Source organism: Sus scrofa, chromosome 1, assembly GCF_000003025.6.
Source record: "Sus scrofa isolate TJ Tabasco breed Duroc chromosome 1, Sscrofa11.1, whole genome shotgun sequence".
NCBI lineage: Eukaryota > Metazoa > Chordata > Mammalia > Artiodactyla > Suidae > Sus > Sus scrofa.
Genome location: NC_010443.5, coordinates 73,942,535 through 73,965,671, shown reverse-complemented (window position 1 = coordinate 73,965,671; position 23,137 = coordinate 73,942,535). Strand labels below are relative to the sequence as shown.

The following is a 23,137-nucleotide window of genomic DNA, read 5'->3' as shown; positions in this document are numbered from 1 at the left end:
AAGAGGGATTAAAAACATCCCCTGGAAAAAAAATCAAATGGTTTGGTACATATATAATGTAACAGAAGCCTCGACTGTGTCTAGTAAATTACTCTAAATTTTAATTAATGAGTCACAAAAGCCACACCATAAGCTTTAAAAAATTACCCCTTTATCAATAAGGTGATAATTAACTTTCTCTGGAATTAGTAATTCTCTCAGCCCTGGGCAGTATGCAGTCTAGTAAGTTCTCTGGAATCTTGCCAATTTTTAACAATTGGTCTTTTGGCGAACCTGCTGGATTTTAATTCAAATGTCTATTGTGACATTTTCCAACGTGATTCAAAGACCATTAGGATCACCCAAACTGTGGTAGAATTTCTGAGGTTGAAAGAGTGGCTCAGAGTGTTTGAATTGCATTTGCATCTGTCGCTTTCTCTTTCTTCGCCTCCTTTTCTACCTTTCCCTCCCAAACCTCTGCATTTGCAAGAGCTCATGCCAGTCTCTGCCATAAATCTCTGCTAGAATCTCTGCTGTAAATCACTGTGATGAGTCCTGCATTTAATGGTACGTACATACCGAGTTCAAGTGTTTGGCTACAAGCCCACGAGGTTCTAAGTGTTTTTCATTGTTGTTGCATTTATCTCGGTTTCAGTTCTGGCGAGGGTTTGTTCCTTCATATTTCTGCAAACTCTCACTCGTGGTTTGTTAGATGCCGAGATTTAGGCTGTGACTTGAAGAAGAGGAGCTACGGAGTTCACGGGTGTTTGAAATTTGGCTTGTTCTGACCTATATGTACTAGTGTCTAAGAAGGCACGGGAGCGCTAAGCACTTCAGAGCAGCCTGCTCCACGATGAACAGCCCCTCATCCCCCACCAACACACACACATTCCCCGGTGCTGCTGGCCACTTGTGGGCAGCGTTCAGGGGCAGCCTGAGGAGGGACACTGCCATTTGGCTACAGCAGCTGGAAGGCAAGTGTGATGGGTACAGATCATTCCTACCAGGAGTTAGACCTCTCTCTCAACCCTCTGGATTCTTCAAACGTTAGCGCTGGTGAGCTGTTGCTTCTCTCAGCCAAGAGACCTGGCTAGGATGGGATGGTGGAGGCAAAACTTCCTGCTGGGTTAAGCTGACAGTTCCGACCCAGTCAAGAATATCCCTGCATTCAAGAGGGTGGGATGGAGACGAACAGCCAGCAGGATTTGTGCTTCTGGAATAAATCAGCATTTTTCAATCTGAAGAGGCACTTTGCCACCACTGAGGAGATAAAATACCTCTTGCTTCTTGCCGTGATTCCTTTGTGAACTACTATTTTAGCACAGAAAAGCATTTATTACCCAGTGGCAGTTCCCACCTTGTGTTAGGCTGAGAAGTCATTCCACCAAGTCTCTGTGACACCCTGGAGTGATGGGAGTATATTCTGACATCCACATGGCAAGCTTTCCTGGGATTGCTATTGTTACTGTTTGACCAGTTGTGTTCTATAGAGAATCTGGTGGCACAGAACCATATACACTCCTCTTTAGTCTCCCACCAACTCAGACATTTTCTACCTAAATTTTTATCTGTGGGGAGGTATGTGTGCATTTTTTTTTCAGCAGCTGCATTTATTCATCAGATAAATGGAACTTGGTCCCAGTATTACTGCTTTTTAAAAAGGATTGCACACTCCTTTGAGCCCTTTGGGAAAGGGGCTGGACTGTGGAGTAGTGGCCTTACTGCCTCTGTAAGGCATTCGGGGCAGAGGCAGAGGAATGGAGTTGGTTGTTGTGAGCAAATTAACGTGCCAGGGAAAAATGGCATCAATACTATGCTTTGAAAGGTGGTGACATTGTCTGGTTAGCCCTTGCAATAGTGACTCACCTTTTGGGAGCTGAATATTGGGTTATAAAAGCCTTTGCCCTTTTTGTCTCTCTACTGACCATTCTAGAGCAAAAGCCCTAATTCTTCCCAAATGGAAACATATGGCTTGAAATTCATCCTAAAGAAATAATCAGCCTTTCATGAAGGTGGGCACTAGGGAGAAAAAGCTGATCTGGGCAGAGCAAAGAATTACACTGGTTGGGTCCCAGTTAAGCCTAGGGAAAATGGCACTGAACAAAGATAAAACCCAGAGGAGAGAGCCTATTCCATGCCCCTTCCAATGAGGACCTGACCATCTCGCCCTCCTAGGTCCCCCTGGTGCAGTTCAGAAAGGACTCAGTAATAGCCTGGCTGTCAGCACGCAGACCTGATGAGTAGATTTCTTTTGTATTGAAGGAAAGATTTTCTATGTTCCCTTTTGCATTTGTCCATGAGTCGTACCTGGGACATCCTTGTTCTGATGAGAAAACCAGGGTTGAACACCAAGGATTGTGTTTTTCCCTGGTGTCCAGAGCCAGGTCCAGAGCCGAGTCCAAAACCCGCTCACCAGACTGACATTCTAACATTCGCAGCAGCGTGTGCGAGGGTCTGCCTTGGATGAAGCCTTTGAGCAGGCCTGGGGTTGGCCTCAGGACTTGAATCCTATTTGGACAGGGCCTTGGTAAAAGAAAAAAGGAAGAACTGAAAAGAAGAACCCAAAGTGAAAACCACCTTTGAGGCATTCATGGTTTTTGTTTTGGAGCCGGGATTCTGAGGTCATGTTACTAAAACAATTCCGTTGGACCTCACTGTTTCTAAACTCTTGGAGTCAATAGGAGTCACTGTCAATCTTCATGGCCTTCCAGAAAAGAGGCTGACCTAGTTCCTTCACAGTCCTTTTAGATTTAGTGGCCCTTGCTATTGGGAAATTATGGTGATGTCAAGGCTTAATCAAACAATTAGTTTTTAAGACATGCCATTTATCCTAAGGTAAATAGTTAAAAAATGTTGTGTGAGGCATTGGGTTTATGGATCAGTAAAGAACGCTATTGTGGGAATAGAGTTCTGTCACTTTTCAGTCCTGAGAAGCCAGTCACTGGTTTGGTTCATGCTATTGGCATTGTTGCTTGGGCTGGGGGATTTTGTCATGAGATTTGGGGGGGGAGGGGTCAATCCAATAGCAATCATTGCATTCCCCCTTCTATTGAGAATTCTCCTCTTTGAGATGCCAAAAGATGCTCAAGCATGTTTGATTATGTCACTTTTAAGATCTTGTCTGCAAAAATGCTTCAAGTAGAAAGCTGTAGAGAGCTTTAAGTTTTGGTGCACAAATTACAAACGAAGCATAGAAATAGTTGAAAAAAAAAAAATCCCAACTGGCTCTAATGCCTGAAATCACCACCCACAGTGTGAAAATATAGCCCTTATATTGAATTTTGTAATGTAATTAGTACTAAGTATTTAGCATAAATAATGAGAGCAAACTATACGTTGGGGCTGTGTGGCGCCTGATGTGGAAATAGTTAATTGGTCCCACAGTGAGAGGCTGTTCAACTGTGCATTGTGTTAATGAGATCAGGTGAATATAAACTCTCTCCAGAGAATCGAAGTTAGGATCTCATTAGGGTGCGAAGTGTTATGATGATGTGTGGGGGCCAAAGATATGTGATAGTATAATGCGCTGGTTATACCATCTTTTCCTTCAATTGCCCTCCTTTTAGTTAGAAGTCATTTGGCATGAACCTAGTAAAACATAAAGGACCTAAGTTTTCTGACAGCAGAATAAAGGAAAAGCTCATTCAGAAAAGCTTGTCTCTTATACACTGCTTCCCTGGAAGCAGCCCAAATCTGCTAAGGTCAAGTACGGAGAAACTGAGTTCTTACTAGTTGGCTTGAGACCAGAGTAGTGTGGAATAAACTAGAAGTATAAACATTACGAAAAGAATCTATTTCTGTTAGGCCACTGCTTTTATGACTATATTTGACATTTTCATGCCTGAGGAAAAAATATTTCTATGGGACCAAAGACCTTGCCTGTCCTTATAGATTTCTAGTTCATGGGCAGTGTATGTTACATGGCTTCCTGGACATAGTTAAGCAGACCCAGGCTGCCCTTTGGTTGAGATTTCCTATATTCTGCTTGTGTGCCTGATAGATGGATCATCAGTTTCCAAGGAGTTTTCTTTTTCATCCCTGAGAATACAGACCTGGGACAAGATAAGGGGAATTTACACTGGACCATGGAGTCGCTTAAGTCCCAGACCATTTTCTAGCCAGCTTACCCCTCTGTGGAAGCTGGAAGGGTAAAATAATAACCTAAATAATGAGTTTGAGGGAAAAACATCTGACATTTGAAGGGCAGAATTAAAAGTAAAAATCTATATTCTGAGAGGTGGTCTCTAAGTGATTCTCAAGTGATTCCCAGCTATTTGGATTGAATGGGTTTTGAAGGCCTCCCTCCCAGGGCAAAGCTCAGTCTCTCCCCTGGTGTCTGCAGAGGGCATAGGCTCCACCCTCAAGAGGCTGCCTCTTCCATTGTCGGGGGCACTAATGGTTAGCAAGGGAATCTTCCCCCAGAAATTCTCTCAGCTTCTTTCTCCAGTAATTTCTTTCTTCCATGAGGGCCTTCTTTTGTCCTCAGAGCTGCACATAATAAATCTGAGTGGGGCAGCATGGATTTTGAATGGGAAAATTCTGTTGGCTGGCTACCGGTGTGGCCTAGGGCAAGTATCGAGGCAACTCTGGACCTCTCTGGGGTCAATACTCCTGTCAGTCCCCACTGCTGAGGCCCAGTGCCTTGAATATGGCAAGTGCTCAATAAATATTTGTTGGGAATTCCCACTGTGGCACAATGGGATCAGCAGTGTCTCTGGAGCACATGGGATTCAGGTTTGATCCCTGGCCTGGCACAGGGGGTTAAGGATCCGGCTTTGCAGCAGCTGTGGCTTACATGGCAACTGCAGTTTGGATCTGATCCCTGGTCCCAGAATTCCACATGCCTCAGGGTGGCCAAAAAAGAAAAATGAAAAAAACTATCTCTCTCTCTCTCTCTATATATATATATATATATTTGTTGAATGAATGAATGAATGATTAAATGAATGATAATGATGGCATAGTTGGAGGAAGCATAGTGTTGTGGAAAGGACACGCATGCTCTTTGGCGTTACCCCTACTTTATTAGATGATAGGATATACTATTTCAGGAGTTGTTGGGAGGGTTACTTGGGATAATGTATATAAAGTTCAAGAAAACGGTATATGGAAAGGGGCTTTGTAAACTGTGCAGTCCTGTAAGAATGGTAATAAATACATGTCCCCACTTAGCACCATATGCTCAAGGATGCTGAGGGAAAGTACTGAATGTACTTTATCCCATTTGTTTGATTGAATCCATAGAGGAATTCTGCAAGTTCCTCAGCAAGGGTGGGGCTATTTTTATCTTCACCACACAGATAAGGAGACTGAGGCTTATGTTAACCTGTTGTATGGTCACGTGGCCATATGAAGACCACTCAGCTTTTCCTTCAGTTTTGAAAAGCTGATGAAGCATCTACGTCTTTTCACCTGTGAGGGCTGAAGAGAAAGAGCCCTTTCATGCTCAGAGCCAGCTGTTCCTGCTTGGCCTGGCTGGGCTGTTCCCAGGTCCAGCTGGTTCCAGAAAGGAAATGATTCCCTGGTGTTTCTACTTGGAAAGGCATTTTTGATCCACAGCGAACTTCTTTTAAAACAGCGGCCTCTCAGACTTGTCAGATTCAAACCCTTATTTTTATTACAAATATTTTTTAATGCCCTATTTACAATCCTGAAGTGAATTAGTTAATTCACTTCACCCAGATAATATAACCCACCCACACTCATGATTTAAGAAAAATCAGCATGATGTCATAACTGAGATACAAAGCGGACTGAAGACAATGTAATTTATGATTACTTCCAGTGCAGGCATCCCACTCCATACGCCACAGTGAAGTGCTCAGATGCTTGACACCTGCTACCTCCAGTGCAGCTAAAACACACGATGGTTCTGGGGACTCAGGTAACATGATCTTGTGTTTCTGCCAGTGACAGGATTTTCTAAAATGGCAATCAAATCTTGGAATTCTGAACAAAACAGAGAACAGTCTTTCCTTGATTTATATACTAATTGCCTTCCTGGAGAATATTATAGCTGAATAGAAATACATTATGTTTATACATAAAATGAATTTAGTTCTAGGTTCAGAAAAATGAGGTCTTCACTTATGGTGAGACAGTGCTTCATTATGTGGGCCAGCTGCATGCACCCAGCATTTCTGGTCTCTGTCCTGTAATTGCAGGAATACTCATCTTGCTCCCAGCACTGGACCAGGTAAAACCAAGTCCAAGGCATTTCCACAATGCTCCTCTGCAAGGGTGTTATCACCACCCCTGAGCACCTGTGGATCAGAGCATGCCAACCTGCTGTGCATTTCACTCTTTCCTGCCTCCCCAAGCACCTGATTAATTATGGGTTAGAAAAAAGATGGTACTATTTTGCCAGCTCCCTACATGATTACTAAGTAGAGCCATCTCAAACATCATGGCAGGAAATTGGGGGCAACTTTGACATTTTCGGAAGATGTTTGCTAGCAAATTTCCTCCAAAAACTGCACCTTTAAGCTAAGTGAGAAGGCCTTTTCTATCATGTCTCATTCTTCTTCAGATTTTGTGTAAGTTTTATCATAAATGCAGTATTTAAATAATGACTTTGTAAAATCCTCACCATTCTCTGGGTTTGCTTAAAAGCATTTAAAGTAAAGCTTTTTACTAGGTATCCACATAATAGCCCTGGAATGTATCATTTCACTCTACAGACAAAACCTCTGGGCTTCAGTGACTTTAAGCAACTGGCTCAAGGTCACCCAGTAAGTGGTATTCCTGGTCTCAAAGCCAGGTGTGCCCAACTCCAGAATGATGCCTTTGCTCCAGTGTGAGCTGACTCCTGCTTTTGTTCTTGGATACATGGTACACTTTTACCTGTGATGTGGAAATCCCATGCATGAGGACTTTCGCCTTCTTCAGTACATAAGAATGGAAGGAAGAAATAAATGTGGCTACGGTTTCTTTGACATTCCTTCCATGGAGCTGTGTGGTCTTATTCCCTCTTCTTGAGCCTGGGCTGTCCCAAGTGACTTGTGTGGCTCATAGAATGTGGCAGAAGGCAGACGTAAGGGGCCTCTGGAGCTCTGAGCCATCTGACATAAGAAGTACGACTGTCCTAGGGCTGCTAGATGTGAGAAGCCAAAACTCTGTGGAGAGGCCCTGGAGGATGAGAGACCAAGGGAGAGAGAAAGAGGCAGGAAATACAGAGCCACTAAACATGTGGGTGAAGGTACCATTCTGGAAGTGGATCCTCCTGCTGATGCCAATGGGGTCACAAGCAAACTGCCCAGTCAAGCCTTCCCTGAATTCCTGACCCACAAAATAATGAGACCTACATAATAAGCCACAAAGTTTGGAGTAGTTTTATTAAATGTAGCAACTAATAACTGAAGTACATAGTAATGGCATTCTTTCTGTTGAATTTTGTGTTATTTTTGAACTTAAAAGGATTTTCTGCTCAAAAAGGAGCATAAGGAGTTCCCTGGTGATGCAGCAGGTTAAGGATTTGATGTTGTCAGTTTTGTGGTGCGGGGCCAATCCCTGGCTCAGGAACTTCTGCATGCCACACATGTGGTCAAAAAACAAAACAAAACAAAACAAACAAAACAAAACAAGACAAAAAACAAAGAAAATGAGGGTAGGATTTACTAGTAAATATAGTTGATCTCCATTTGCTAGGGATTGAAATGAAAGACGTTTTGTTCCATAGTTCCATATATAGTTACCATCAGAAGTGTGTGTGTTTTCAGGGGAACTATAATTTTAATTAGTGTGTATTTAACTTTTTGGTTAGTTTATATATTTATGTTTAATAAAAATACTTGATGTAAATTTATGAATAAGTCAGGGTTGCATTTTAAAATGCATTTATTGAAATAAGCTATTTAAAGGTTTAGTACATATTAAGTAAATATGGTTCAGGAAGTGTATTGTTAGGGTTCTCCAGAGAAATAGAGCTAAGAGCATAGATTGATAGATAGATGGATAGTTAGATATAGATAGATAGATAGACAGACAGATTACAGATAGAGATTTACCCTAAGGAATTGGCTAACATGATTATGGAGGCTAAGAAGTCCCAAGATCTGTGGTCAGCAAGCTGGAGACCCAGGAGAGCTGATGGTAGAAGTCCAGTCTGAAAGTTGGTGGACTTGAGACCTATGAAGAGCTGATGTTTTAGTTCAAGTCTGAAGACAAGAAAACCCTGATTTCCCAGTGAAAAGGCCATCAGGCAGGAGGAGTCCCCTCTTACTCAGTTTTGTGTTCTATTCAGGTCTTCACCTGATTGCATGAGCTCCATCCACATTAGGGAGGGCAGATCAACTTTACTCACTCTACAGATTGGAATATTAATCTCATCTAAGATCATGTCACACATAACTCAGAATAATGTTTGACTGGATTATCTGGTTGCCCCATGGTCCAGTCACAAGTTGAAACATAAAAATTGACCATCATAGGAGGTATTCAGCCATGAAAAATATTCAAAGTTTTTACCTAAGGATCTAAAGTTTGGTAAGGATTGCTTTATGCCCTAGGTCACCCTTATTTCTGGTCTGAGGGTTTGGAGTTGAAATGCTTGGTGATATTGCTCAGTTCACCGGTAAGGACTGTGATCTTCAGAATCCTTCCCATAATGTCTCCTGGAAAAGTTCAGAGCAGCTTTTGGAGAATTGTCCGTGTTGGTGACTCTACTTTTGGGGAAGTTTGAGATGCCCTTCAGAGTTCTGGCTGCCTTCCTGGGAGCCCAGTTGCTTGGGCTGCCCACAGGTATGCTGCTGCTGTTCAGGCTCCCTGCCGGCTCCCGCACAGGGTTGTATGCCTGCTTGGTCCTCTGGTGAGAGAACGTCTGCCCTGGAAGTCAGGGTCACTGGACACCCTGTCTCAGTATGTAATATGAAGCCTGGCTCAGTGGTGACAAGAAGCTCAGATGTGATGTATACAATGTGATATCATAGCCGCTATGATGGGTCCATGTTTCATGACTGTGAAGGTAGCTGGACATTTTCATGTCCCCCTCTGGACCCTGCTTGTTTAGATGTTGTCATGTGGCATCATCAATTTCAGTTACCCACTGTCCTGACTCTGTGAATTTGTGTCTAAATCACCCTCAGAAGTGGGATAAAAACTCTCTAGGACAGAGGTTTTATCTCTTTGAATTAATATCTTTGCTGAACATAAAATCAGTGGTGGGCACCTCTTAAAGAAGACACAGCTTTTGCTCCAGGCAGGTGCCTTTTGAGTGGAGGCCTTCTGGGCAGCCCTCATTTACATGACGTGCTGCAAATCAGCAGGGCCTGTGATTGTTCTCACCCCCATCCTCAGTGTCTGAGAGAGGGTTGGAGCTTTCACCCTGTGTAATGATGGGTCCTGTTCGGACTAAAGAGAGTAGGGGTAGGTCAATTCATATAAGAAACAACAACAAGCACAAAATACAATAAAGAAAACAAGTAAGTTCACAAACAAGTTGTATTTATTTTGATTATATGTTTACAGGATGAAAACAGCTATTTCTGGTATTGAAGAAAAAAAATGTATTCATAGTGCCTATATTAGACTGCCTGGGCCACCAAAATAAAATACCAAAGACTGGGTGGGTTAAACAACAGAAATTTATTTTCTCACAGTTTTGGAGACTAGAAATCCAAGATCAAGGTGTTAGTGGTTTCACTTCTCCTGAGGCCTCTCTCCTTGGCTTGTAAATGGCTACCTTCTTGCCGTGTCCTCTCATGGCCTTTCCTCTGTGGGTGAGTACCCTGGTGTCTCTCCCTCTTTTTGGAAGGATGTTGGTCCTGTTGGATCAGAGCCCCACCCTTATGACCTCATTTCATATCAATTACCTCTTTAAAGGCCTCCCTCCAAATACAGTCACATTTGGGGTTAAGCCTTCAACATATAAATTTTGGGGGTATACAATTCAGTGTACAACAGTGTTTAGGATTTCATCTGACAATTTTCATCTATTTCCCTATAAACTATCTATGGCAAATGTGTCTCATAATGGTCTCTTATGGCTTAGCAAACACCTACATTTCTTTGAATATTAGGTCAGTCACATAATTGCCAAATCCAACTCCAGATAGCTGAGGGACCTATCTTGCAAAGTTCCAATTCTCCCCTCAGGGCAGAGGAGGTAGTCTCATATATCCAGTTCCTTTTTATTTTTATTTTTATTTTTTTTGTCTTTTTGTATTTTCTAGGGCTGCACCCACAGCATACGGAGATTCCCAGGCTAGGGGTCTAATTGGAGCTGTAGCCACCAGCCAACGCCACAGCTGTAGCAATGCCAGATCCAAGCCATGTCTGCGACTTACACCACAGCTCATGGCAACACCGGATCCTTAACCCACTGAGTGAGGCCAGAGATCAAACCCGCAACCTCATGGTTCCTAGTTGGATTCGTTAACCATTAAGCCACGACGGGAAGTCCTCCAATTCCTTTTTAAATGGAATATCCCTCTATCTCTCCTCCTCCTCCTCCAGGGATTCAAGTTCACCAAGTTCATAAAGTTGATGGAACTCAACAAGGAAACTTGTACTGATAGAGCTCCAGAGTTTATGCTGTGGACACAGCTCCCACAGTGCATTCTGCCTCTTCCAGTAGGACACAAGACATCCTGAGATGATTTGTGAACCAGTTGGGTCAAGGAGTCTTAAGGATACAGATTCTATTTGAGTGAAAATTATTAATCCAACTTTCATTCCTTTAACTAGATTTTCTTGAACTTTTCAATCTAGGATTTCCTTCTTATTCTTAACCAATTAACCTGTTGAAAATTAATAATAATTTTATTGTGGCCTGAATTTTAACACTGATGTTCAGATGCATTGTGTAGTGGTTAACAAGCTTCGTTGCAAGGAGACTGAAATGCCCTTGCTTTAGGGACTATGACGGTAGCAAGGCTAGGATAGAAATCTTGTATTCTTGAATCCTAGGCCAAAGCCACTGCAGTGTTAACCTGTAAAGTTTTCCTAGAATCCCTGATTTGAGGATGGGCAGTAGATGATGGCTGAGCATGAAGAAGTTTGAAAATACATTGCTGTTAACATATAAATGCAGCGCCTTCCTTACTCATATCTGATGGTGTGAATTGTCGTGGTTTTGGTTGATATTCAGGCATTGAGAGAAAGCACTGGGACAGCTGCCTTGCTTGGAGGCCAGGGGCATTTCTGGGGTCTTTTTGAGTGACTTTATCTGCATACCACCCGATACCCAAGATTGAAGATTTCCAGTGATTCTGGACCTCAGTGTAGCAGATATAGTGGGAGGGACTACAGGGAGGGCAGTGAAAATGAGTGCCCTGTGTTTGGGTTCCTCACCTGATAGTGGTGACATCAAGATTATTATGTGAACCTCCAGGACAGAGGTCTATGCTCAACGTGGCTCGTGCCAGGTTTGGCCTTATCAGCCCAGGAATAGGCTTTGTGTTAACTACCCCTTCCCTGGACCACATGAGTATCTGGCCCAGCACAGAGCTGCTCCCCATGTTTTCCAAATGGATCAAAGGCTATATAGACAGAAAGGGTTGGTTACGTGAGGGGGTCATATATCTACAGACTTTCTTGGCTAGCTACCCCAAGTTTCAGATTGGAGTTTCAACTGTTTCAGTGGACATCTCCACCTACATGTTCCACAGGTACCTTAAACTCAACATTTCCAAAACTGGACTCATTAATTGACATTTTCCAAAACTGGACTCATTAATCCCCACACCGTCTCCTTTATTCTGAATTCATGGAAGTGATCACTGCTTTGCCAGCTACCCAAGATAAGTTTCAGAATCCCTGACTCTCCTCACCCCATGCCTTCCAACTAGAAACCAAGTCCCAGTTGATGCTACTTCCAGAAGAGTTTTTGCACTTCCCTCTTCTCCCTCCACCCTCTATTGCCCTTACTAGGGCCCTCTCATTGGCACCCTTTCGCTGCACCAGAGCCATGGCCTTCAGCCCTGCCCCTCCACCTGCAGTTCCTTCTCCCTTCGCCTACTTCATGTACTGTAGCAAGGTTTCCTTTGAAAGACACGGATCAACTCTAGCCACTCAACTGCTTGAACATCTGAGAGAGATACCATTGCTTATGTCAATGGGCACCAAGTGTTCGAACGGTGTTCTCCATCATAAATAAATCCTTTGGTGTACATTCTCAATATATGTATATTCATAGGTTATATAATACACTTGTATTAATGCATTATAAAACAGATGCACAAATAGAAATGAGAAAGGCCATATGAGCTTTTTGCCCTTTCCCCTACATTCCCAAAGCCTCTGTGTTTTTTCATTTTCTTTCCCTGTGTCTTGGAATTCTCTTCTCTCAGGTCTCCATGTGATAAAACTCCATGTCTTTCAAGACATAGCTCACATGTCACTGCCCTGACCCTGACTCTCCACCCACTCTGTATGTAGTATCTATATCCTTAACCATCTCCTGCTGCATGTTTGAATATATTTTTCTGGTGGACAAGAGGAAGAAGGAAGGTGCAGGATGTACATCTCTTGCACTTGCCAAGAACAAAATTGTGATAGTAACATGTCTTTCCTTCCTTGTCAAACATTCCAAAGAGATTTTTTTTTTTCTTTTTTCCTCATTCAAGTCTCCTATTACTCTGGGTAAATTATATCTCTGACAAGTGAGTGCAGAAGCAGGCAGCTAGACAGGCAAAGCAGGAGGGAGTAGTGGAAGGAGATGTGCAAAAGTAAACTGAATTCTGAATACTAGGCAATTAGGCTGATATGGTTTGGAACAATGTGATGGGTGAGGTTGTGTTTGTTTTCTCCTCAGACAGTAATTAATTCATGCAAGTGCTGTAGGTTGCTAAATTTTCGTAAATGGATAATAGAATGGTTCTTTTGAAAGCGGTGGCAATAGCCTACCACTTTTATAGCCTCTCGAATGCAAGACAGTTCATTTGAGAGAACATCTCCACCTCCCATCCACCGCAGGAACACCAGCAGTGGGCCAGCTTGTCTTTGGCGGGGAGTGGGTGTGAGCACAAACTGCAAAGTTGATGTGTGTGTGGGGAAATGGCCAAGCCTTTACCTCATCTAGCCAAGGAGAGTACTTAACTCACTTTTCAGATACTCCAACCATGGTCCTCCAGGGAACTGTGCTAATAAATATGACAATAACATTGTAATGGGACCAGAAAGGCTGACACGGCATTTAGTTAATTTGTGTTCCACATTAGCAGGGAGTTTGCAACCCCTGGGTAATGAAACAGGAGCATGTTGGTCGACTGTAGGCATTTTAATTAGAGGTCTTGGGAATATCTCTGTGCTGTGGCAGCTGAGTGAGACCTGGCCCCACAAAGTTTACCCAAGGCGGGCTTTCCTCTTCACCCTCAGCAGCCATTAAAAGGTCTTACTGGAGGAGGCAGGGGGCTGGGGGAGGTGAGGAAAAAGTTTCTAAGAAGAGGAGGACTCCTGCTGGGCTGGCATCCAACGCCAATTAGCTACTCGGCTGTCAGCACTCAGAGCCCTCGTTTTAACCAAGTGGTGGCAAAGATTGACAGAAATGGCTCGACCCCATGATGGGTCCCAAAGCATTTTAAAAAAATTCTTTTGACTCCTCCTCCTTTTCATAATTTGGCTTAAATGCAATGCAAGGATAAAGACATCATAAATCAAAAGCTGTTAGCATACATGGCCCCTGAAATTTATGGGTATTAAGTAGGAAAAGCTTAGAAACATTTCACCAAATAATTTTCCAATCCCCTAAGACTCATTTAAATTTCCCCCCTCCTCGTCCCCTGTTGCCGAAACACATTTGCTGGCTGCCAACAATTTATTGCACAAGAGCACCTGAGCCCTCAGGCGGAGGGAGCCAGCTCTGCCATCAGACAGGCTGGTGGATTCTTATGGGGTTGATCTCAAAGCTCTTCCCAGCTACCACATGGGCAAAGAGCCAGTAACCAAGAGAAAGATGGCAAATACCCCAAGGCCAGCGATGCGACCTTGGAGGTGGCAGGGTCCATTGGTGCCAGGCCTCAGTCCCCATTTCTTTCACCTTTAGCCCTGGAAGGTGAAGACCTTCACTGGGAGGTAGTGGGACTGACTGAAGGTAAGGGACCTGCTCTCAGGCCAGGGTGGGGATTTAATGCTCAAAGCCAGTCACTTCTGTGATTGTTCAGGGAAGTGAGTGCAAAGCCCAATTTGAAGGCCAATGCTAAGACCTGGAAGGCAAGGTATATGCAGAGCAGTAGGCCCTCCAGAGGTCAGCAGAAAGGAGCAGGATCACACAGTTGTACCCTGGGTGGTGGTTATTGGGTCTCATTGCTAGTGGGGAAGTAGAAACCAGTTGGTGGTTTTACTTACATTTGTTAGTTATCAAGAACTTGACAAATAATTATTGATCCCCTCTGATGGGTGAGGCACATAGAATAACTTACTCTGGCCATGCAGATAGATAAAGTCAGTTTCTGCCAGCACCAGAAGTGAGTCTCCTGCCCTTCAAGCAACACCACCTCTGGGAAGCTTCCTCGCTTTCTTCCAGTTCTTGTACTTCTCCTGAAGGGCCCTTCAGGTCTGCACCTCAATCCCCTGCTCCCTCCCGTAGGCTGGAGGTGGTTCTTTATTTCGTGTGTGTGTGTGTGTGTGTGTGTGTGTGTGTGTGTGTGTGAGAGAGAGAGAGAGAGAGAGAGAGAGAGAGAGAGAGAGAGAGATTTTGTCTTCTCCTAACTTAGGGCAAACTCTGAGGACAGCTGCTGCCTTGCATGCGAGGGTCTGTGGTGCATTGTTGTCTGGGCAGCCCAGGGTTTGAATCCCAGCCCTGCTACTGCCTAGGTGGTTAGATTGCCTCTTTTCATCTCCTTGAGGCTCAGCTTTCCCACCTTTCAAATGTAGACAGGAACACTTACATCACAGGTAGCTATGGGAAACAAATGAGCTAAGATGGGTCCAACACCTAGCATATTGTCTGGCCACAGGGAGTGTGAAACAAATTTAAGCTAATGTGATTCTGTCATTTAGCACATGGATTATCAACAGCACATGAGTGCCTGTTCATTGTCTATCAGGACAAAAATCTCTTTGTGAGTCTTTGTCCTCTTTGAGTTGTCAAGGGACTCTCTGAGTTGAAAGCTGCCCAGGAGAAGTAGAGATGGTGGTAGGCACGGGACTCTGTGGTGTCACCTGGCCCTGTGATAAATCTTATTTTATTCAATGAGGAAAGAAAAGAAAAGGAACATCTACTTATATATTCTTCCAAAGCTGATGGGAATCTGTAGTTCAAGAGCTCATCATCATGGCTTCTCCACGGGAATCCCTGGGTTCTCCTGTGCTCTGCTCCCCCACTGATCCTGGTTCTTCCCGGAGGTAAAGTCTGTTCATTTCAATGCCATTGCTCTTATTATAATTAGGAATAGTATGTTTCACAACCAGGCTGATTTCTCATCAGGTCTCATTGCTAGTAGTATAGCTGCCATATGCTCTTAGATCCTAAGGCCTATAAAACAACTCACCATATATGTCATATGTGAAACTTTACATTCCCCTTTGCTGAACTAAGCTGGAAAATTTAGAGTTTAAAAGAACACAGAGTCAAGTTGAAAATGTGGCTTTGGTTGGGTCTGGGGGTAATTGGAATCTTCAGGTATAGTTTGGCAGCTTTCATCTAACAGAAACATCAGGGTTTGTGAAGTCAGTCCACTGTCAGAGTTTCAAGGTGCTGTATTAAATATCCCTGCAGTGGCTGCCATCCCTCACTTTTTAAAAAATGAGGTTATGAAAATAGCAGGATGTGTGGTTTTACTAAGGCCACAATCTCAATTTTCCTCTCAGTGAGTACGAGTAAGCATGCTGTTAAAAAAGATGGTATCTGATGTTTCCCCATTCATTCGTATTTTCTTTCTTTCTTTTTTTTTCTTTTTTTTGGTCTTTTTGCCTTTTCTAGGGCCTCACCCACAGCATATAGAGGTTCCCAGGCTAGGAGTCTAATCAGAGCTGTAGCCACCAGCCTACGCCAGAGCCACAGCAACACGGGATCCAAGCCGCGTCTGCATCCTACACCACAGCTCACAGCAATGCCAGATCCTTAACCCACTGAGCAAGGCCAGGGATCGAACCCGCAACCTCATGGTTCCTAGTTGGATTCGTTAACCACTGAGCCACAACGGGAACTCCCATTTGTATTTTCTTAATATCTATTAACATCTCTATATTTTAGGCAGTGTTCTGAAATACAAGGAAAAGTAAGTTGGGGTCTCAGCCTTCATGGTGCTGATGATGTACTAGAGGGTTCAGTAAGCATTTTCTGTGAAGGGCCAAATAGCAAGTATTTTAGGTTTGAGGGCCCTCTGTGTGCAAGTCCCTCAACAGTGCCTTCTCCATATCCCTCAGCTCTCCAGTCCTCCCTCCCTTAAGCCTACTGACCCCTCTTTCCTCTCCCTACACCCATTATCTCACCTGTAGGACAGGTAGGAATATCCAGGGCACAGGCTGATTGTGAGGATGAGCTGAGTTGACAGTGCAAAGTTCTCATTCAAGTTCTAGTGGTCTCCTTTCCTTCCTTATGAATCTGAGAAAGTAAAATATCTCCCCCGCCCACCTCTTCCAGGCTGAGAACCATCTTTCTGTGCCCACTACAACCTAAACATCTTCTCCAAGACTCTTATCCATCCAGATCTTTCTCTCAAACATTCTACCTTTTCCTCTGTCTTATTATACTTTGCCTATAAACTCATGTATGTATGTATGTATGTATGTATGTATGTATGTATGTATGTATTGTCTTTTTAGGGCTACACCCACGGCATATGGAAGTTCCCAGGCTAGCGGTCAAACTGGAGCTACAGCTGCCAGCCTACACCACAGCCACAGCAACACGGGATCCAAGCTGCTTTGCCACCTATACCACAGCTCATGGCAACGCCAGATCCACTGAGCAAGGCCAGGGATTGAACTCACATTCTCATGGATACTAGTCAGGTTCTTAACTTGCTGAGACACAATGGGAACTCCAGTTCTCCTCTATTTAAAAGAATGACTTAAAGAAGAAGGAGGAGAACAACTTGTATTTGACCTCATATCCTCCTTTGGCTACCATTCTTTTTCTCTTCTGCCCAACTGGTCTCCAGCTGCCTTCACTTTCTCGTTATCTCTTCATTAATTTCTGTTTCTTCCTTAAGTTTTCCCTCTTAGAGGCATCATACTGAGCGGTAGAAAAGGAGGGCTTTAGAGTCAAGCATAACCCCCACATCAGCATTTGTAGTGTCACAGTGTAGTCACCCTGAGCGACTTAGAACCAAGATCCTCATCTACAGAAGGGGAACAATGAGGTCTCCCTCATGAAGGGATTCTGAGAATTCAACAAGGAGATTGATGAAAGCTACTGTGCAGGCCTTGGCATGTGGCAGGTGCCACTCAATAAATCTCTGTTCTTTTCTTCTCCACAAGCTGATTAAGAAAGGGCAGGGGGTAAATGGGGGCCATTTATTGTTCCCAGAAGTACCTACTACAGTCTTCTGAGCTGGGAAGATATGCCTAGACATTTCCTTTTCTTCTTCCCCCCATCTTTGTTAGGAATTGGAAAATAGCAATGTGGGATTCAATTCCTATGAAAATGGGTAGATGCCCAGCTTGATGTCATTACATCATCAATCTACTCAACATATACTTATTCAGCATCAGCTATATGCTCATCCTTGTGAAAGGCCTGGGAACATAAAGGTGGCTCCTGCTTGAGAGACACTCTCAATCTGGTTGGAGGTGCAGAGAAGCAAGCCAGACAAGTCCCACACACATCATTCCTGGGCACTGAGAGGCCAGCTGTAGAAGGTGGGGGTGCGAGAAGGGAATGGTCCTCTCTGAGGACAGGGTAGGGAGTCTTGACAAGAAAATACCCTTTGAACCATCTGGAAGGATGATTCTGAGTGTGTCAGGGCAGAGAAGGGAGATGGGGAGGGATTCCAGCAGGCTCAACAGTGTGTACCAGACAGACTGGGGATCAGGGGAAACATGCCCTGAGTCTGGTATGGAGAGAGGCAAGGTGAGAAAGGCAGGCTGAAGGTTGAGTCTCACCAAGACTTTCCTCTAGGAACACAGAGTTAGTCTCGTATGTGGAGGGGAAAGTGACTTCTCTATGTAAATCAAGTGATAGAACTAGGGCCAAGGAAGAGAAGTTTCTGGTAGGCAAAGTTCAGCTCAAGATTTGTAATCAATCACGTCTGGCAATGGAGCAGGCTTCTACTTCCCATGTGTGCAAGCAAGGAGCGAGTCTGTGAGGGCAGGGAGTGTGGGGGGTGTGGCACCTCTGCCAAATGTAGAAGGAATTCATAAATGGGATGAGAGGGAGAGATGAACTTGACTTCAGCCCCCACCCTGCTCTGATGGCTGGTGCTTGCCTTACCCCTCAGGCCAAGCAGGGCCCCCTCCCAGGTAAGGGCTGCATGTCCACCTCAGCTCTGAACCCAAGTTTTGCCACACTTTTTCCTTTCAAGGGACAAGACAAAAATGGGACTACTGGATGATATCCTCTGCTAGCAGAAGAAATTTGGAGGGCTAGCCAATTTTTAAAATTAGAAGGCTGTATGTGTCTTTGTATGTTTATAGACAGACACCCAAGTATAAAATACTGTGTTTGGATTCTAATATTAGGTCTACTTGGATGCTTAAACCACACATTGCTGTCTGAATCTGGCTCCCATTCTCTGTCTCCTCTGGACTCCCTTCTGGGTGTCCTGCATCTGTAAGACAGAAATGAAACTTGAGAAGCGAAGCCCTGGGTCCCCTCTTGCCCTCCCAGGGGGCCTGGCCTCAGGCAATGGTGGGTGTTCTGCTGGGACAACTTTGAGGCAGGCTGTTGAGGGTTATTTGTTTATATTAAATTATTTTGTCAAGTCCTGCAAGTTGTATACACACGTGTCCATGTTTAGAATGAAAATCAGTAATTCTGTATCAGTTACAGAATCCACGTAGCCATGTTCTCCAACACAGCAGCCAGAGCAAGTCACGTTACTTCTCTTGATGGGAAACATCTAGTGATTCTGCATTTTGCTCAGAGAAAGAACCAAGACTCATAAGTGGCCTATGGGGCACTACACTCTCTAGCCTCTTATTCTCCCACCCCTCCCCTTAGTCACTCTGCACCTAATATCCTGCCCTCTTTACTGTCCTTGCACATGCCAAGTACACACCCATCACAGGCCTCTCGCACTTGCTATTTTCTCTGCCTGGAACACTCTTCATTCGCATATTCCCGTGGCTCACTCTCCAAGTTCCTTGAAGTCTCTGCTCAAATATCTGTCGATGCGAGAGGCCTTCCCAGGCCATCAGTATAAAACAGCAGCCTCATTGCCATCAGACTTTATCCCTATTAACCTAATTTGTTCTTATAGCTTTATCATCACCTGGCTTATTACATATTTATATGTTTGTTTATTTCGTTTCTTCCCCTCCCCTCCCCAGAAGTTACATGAGAACAGCTTTTTTTTTTTTTTTTTTTTTTTTTTTTTTTGCTTTTTAGGGCCATACCCACAGCATATGGAGGTTCCCAAGCTAGGGGTTGAATTGGAGCTACAGCTGCTAGCCTATATCACAGCCACAGCAACGCTGGATCCTTAACCCACAGAATAAGGCCAGGGATTGAACCTGCAACCTCATGGTTCCTAGTCAGATTCGTTTCCACCACGCCATGATGGGAACTCTGACTGCAGAGTTTTTGTTGTTATTTATACTATATTCTTAGTGCCCAGGACATTGGCAAATAGTAGGTGCTCAAGAAATAATTGTTGAGGAGTTCCCGTTGTGGTGCAGCGGAAACGAATCCGACTAGGAACCATGAGGTTGCAGGTTTGATCCCTGGCCTTGCTCAGTGGGTTAAGGATCCGGCGTTGCCATGAGCTGTGCTGTAGGTAGAAGATGCGGCTCATATCTGGAGTTGCTATGGCTCTGGCGTCGGCCAGTGGCTACAGCTCCAATTAGACCCCCTAGCCTGGAAACCTCCATATGCCGCAGGTGTGGCCCTAAAAAGGCAAAAAAAAAAAAAAAAAAAAAAAAAAAAAAGGAAAGAAAGAAAGAAAAATAAATAAATAAATAATTGTGGAATAAATGAATGAATTTGTGAAAATTATAGTAAAAAGCAAAAGTTTCTCTCTTTATATGTGCTCACTCCCAGTCCACATTTCTCAGTTTTTAGCATCATAATAGCATATACTTCTGGGAATTTTCTTTGGAATTTTCAGAATATCTAGAGACTTCTACCTCCAGTTAGGATGTAAAAAAAGTGAAAAATTTTTGATCCTGGGCAATAATAAGAAAACTTGGAAAAATAAAACCCATTTTTTTTTATGAGACTAGCAAAAATTTATGGATGCAAAGAAACCTTGATGAACTACATTCCAGAGAGAAATGAGCCCTTCCTAGGTATAACAGAGAACTTTTTTTTTTCCATACCCAGGGGGTGGGCAGGTAGGTAGATGTTGGAATGAGGAATTTCCTCAAGGGGATGCCCTCTGAGCCTCTGTAAGGATGATTTTGAGTGCACCAGGCCAGGAGGGGTGGTGGGGATGAGGTTGCAGGAATTGGGAATAGTTTGTGCATAGATAGCACTGTCTGGAGTGGCCTGTAAAAGAGAGAGTTTACAGGGAGAAAGCAGTTGGTCAAAAGTGCTAAAAGACTTTTGGGTTCAGTCAAACCACACCAGAAGTTTGAATAGGAAAGATTTAATATAAAGAATTGCTAACTGGTTAAAGGTGGTTAATTATTATTTAAAAAAATTTTTTAGGGCATTCTCATTGTAGCTCAGTGCGTTATGAAACCAACTAGTATCCATGAGGATGTGGGTTTGATCCCTGGCCTCGCTCAGTGAGTTAAGGATCCAATGTTGCTGTGAGCTGTGGTAGAGGTTGCAGATGAGGCTCGGATTCTGTGTTGCTGTGGCTGTGGGGTAGGCCAGCAGCTGCAGCTCCAATTTGACCCCTAGAATGGGGACTTCCATATGCCACAGGTATGACCCTAAACAACAAAAACACAAAAAGAAAATTTAAATTAAATTATAGTTGATTTAAAATGTTGTGCCAATTTCTGCTCTATAGTAAAATGACTCAGTTTATATATATAGAAAAGAATATATATGGAAAAAATATATATGTGTAAATATGTGTGTGTGTGTACATACACACACACATATCATGGTCTATTCCAGAAGATTGGATATAGTTCCTTGTGCTATACAGTAGGACTTTGTTGTTTATCCTTTCTAGATGTAATAGTTTTCATCTATTAATTCCAGACCCTCCCCCCTCCCTCCTGGCAACTGCAAGTCTGTTCTCTATGTCTATAGGTCTGTTTCTGTTTCGTAGATAGGTTCATTTGTGCTGTATTTTAGATCCACTTATAAGTGATATCATATGGTATTTGTCTTTTTCTTTCTGACTTCCTTCACTTAGTATGAGAGTCTCTAGTTGCATCCCTGTTGCTATGAATGACATTATTTCATTCTTTTTTTAAAGGATGACCATTGTATATGTGTACCACATCTTTAAACCTATTCATCTGTCGATAGACATTCAGGTTGTTTCCATGTCTTGGCTATTGTGAATAGTGCTTAAATAAACACAAGAGTGCATGTATCTTTTTGCATTTTAGTTTTGTCTGGATATATGCCCAGGAATGGGATTGCTGGGCCATATGGTAATTTTATTTTTAGTTTTCTGAGGAACCTTCATACTGTTTTCCACAGTGGTTGCACCAACTTAAATTCCAATATTAATTATTGAAAGAGGCAAAGAAGTCTAAAGTAGTAACTGTAGAGAGCAGTAACTTCCCCTAAAGCTGAAGGAAAAGTGAATAATGAAGGGGCTTGGAGACTCAGAGGAAGGGGTCCTTCAAGGCTGAGATTCAGACCTCTGTCTCTGGAGACAGTGTGTTGATATACATTGGAGAGATCTTGCTACTGAACCCAAGAACCATCCTCCTGTATAGGACCCAAGAACCATCCTTCTGTCTAGGACTCAAGAACCATCCTCCTGTGTAGGACCCAAGAACCATCCTCCTGTCTAGGAATACTGCCAGGGCCCCTGCATACCCACTTCCCACCATGTAGAAAAACAAAGCACTGGGGAAAAAAAAGTCTTTCTCTTCCAAATTTGCAATGTCTCTCCAATGCCGTCTGTTGACATGGCCTAGCATCAAGCCAACTGGCAAAGGAGAAAAATAGCTTGAAGAATCTGGCCCCAGTATCACAGAAGAGGGCCAAGAAAGACACGTTTGTTGCTAAGAAGCAATAAATTAATAAGTGGCACAAAAATGCATACATAAAAAACAAAAAAACCCCCATCATTGTTAGCTCCCCCTTTCAGAATTTTTTGAGACAGCACCAGTGGAGGAGGGTCTTGTTGGAGTTCATAGAGAAAAAGCATGTAGCAGTTCTCTTGTGGCACCATGTGTTAAGGATATGTTGTCACTGCAGTGGCTCGCATTCAATCCTTGGCCTCAGAACTTCCACATGCTGTGGGGGAAGCCAAAAAACATAAATAAATACAGCCCTAAAATCAATTATTCAAACTTTTACCTTAAGAAGCTAGAAAAAGAACAAATTAAGCCCATAATAAGTAGAAGGAAGGAAGAAATGAAGTTGAAAGTGAAAATCAGACGATTAAAAAAAGTAGAGAAATATCAAGAAAGCCAAAAGTTGATCCATTGAAAAGATGAATAAAGTTGATACTCCCTGACAGGATTGATCAAGAAAAAGAAAGAAAAATGCAAATTACTAATAGAGGAATAGAAAATGGAAGATGTATCTCTATAGATACCAAAAATATTTAAATGATAATAAGGAAGTATTATGAATAATATATGCTAATAAAGCTAACCAAAATACATTTGAAAAACATAATTTGCCAATTCTAAGACAAGATGAAATAGAAAACTGAAAATAGTCTTCTGCCTTTTAAATAAATTGAATTTATAATTAAAAGCTTTCCTATGAGTAGAACCTCAGATTCAGATGACGTCACTGGTGAATTCTATCAAATATTTAAGGGAGAAGCAGAAACGAATCCAACTAGGAGCTGTGAGGTTGTGGGTTCGATCCCTGGCCTCGCTCAGTGGGTTAAGGATCTGGCGTTGCAGTGAGCTGCAGTGTAGTTGCAGACTTGGCTCGGATCTTGTGTTGCTGTGGCTGTGATGTAGGCTGGCAGCTGTAGCTCTGATTCAACCCCTAGCGTGGGAAATAAATAAATAAATAAAATAT

At 43.2% G+C, this 23,137-nt stretch overlaps 1 protein-coding gene across 12 annotated transcripts in view; it reads left to right on the top strand.

Moving 5' to 3' along the window:
* Positions 1 to 23,137, top strand: part of SCML4 (sex comb on midleg like 4 (Drosophila)) — a 143,827-nt gene that overhangs the window by 16,963 nt on the left and 103,727 nt on the right. For 8 of the 12 annotated variants that reach the window (XR_002343723.1, XR_002343726.1, XR_002343725.1 and 5 more), the window contains exon 2: positions 5,765 to 5,863. The exons of the other annotated variants lie outside the window; for them this stretch is intronic. Coding sequence is in view for 4 of the 8 variants with exons in the window: in XM_021090713.1 (XP_020946372.1) it covers positions 5,765 to 5,863 (99 nt within the window). In the remaining 4 variants the exon portion in view is untranslated. The remainder of the gene's footprint in view (positions 1 to 5,764; positions 5,864 to 23,137) is intronic. 12 annotated transcript variants of the gene reach the window in all.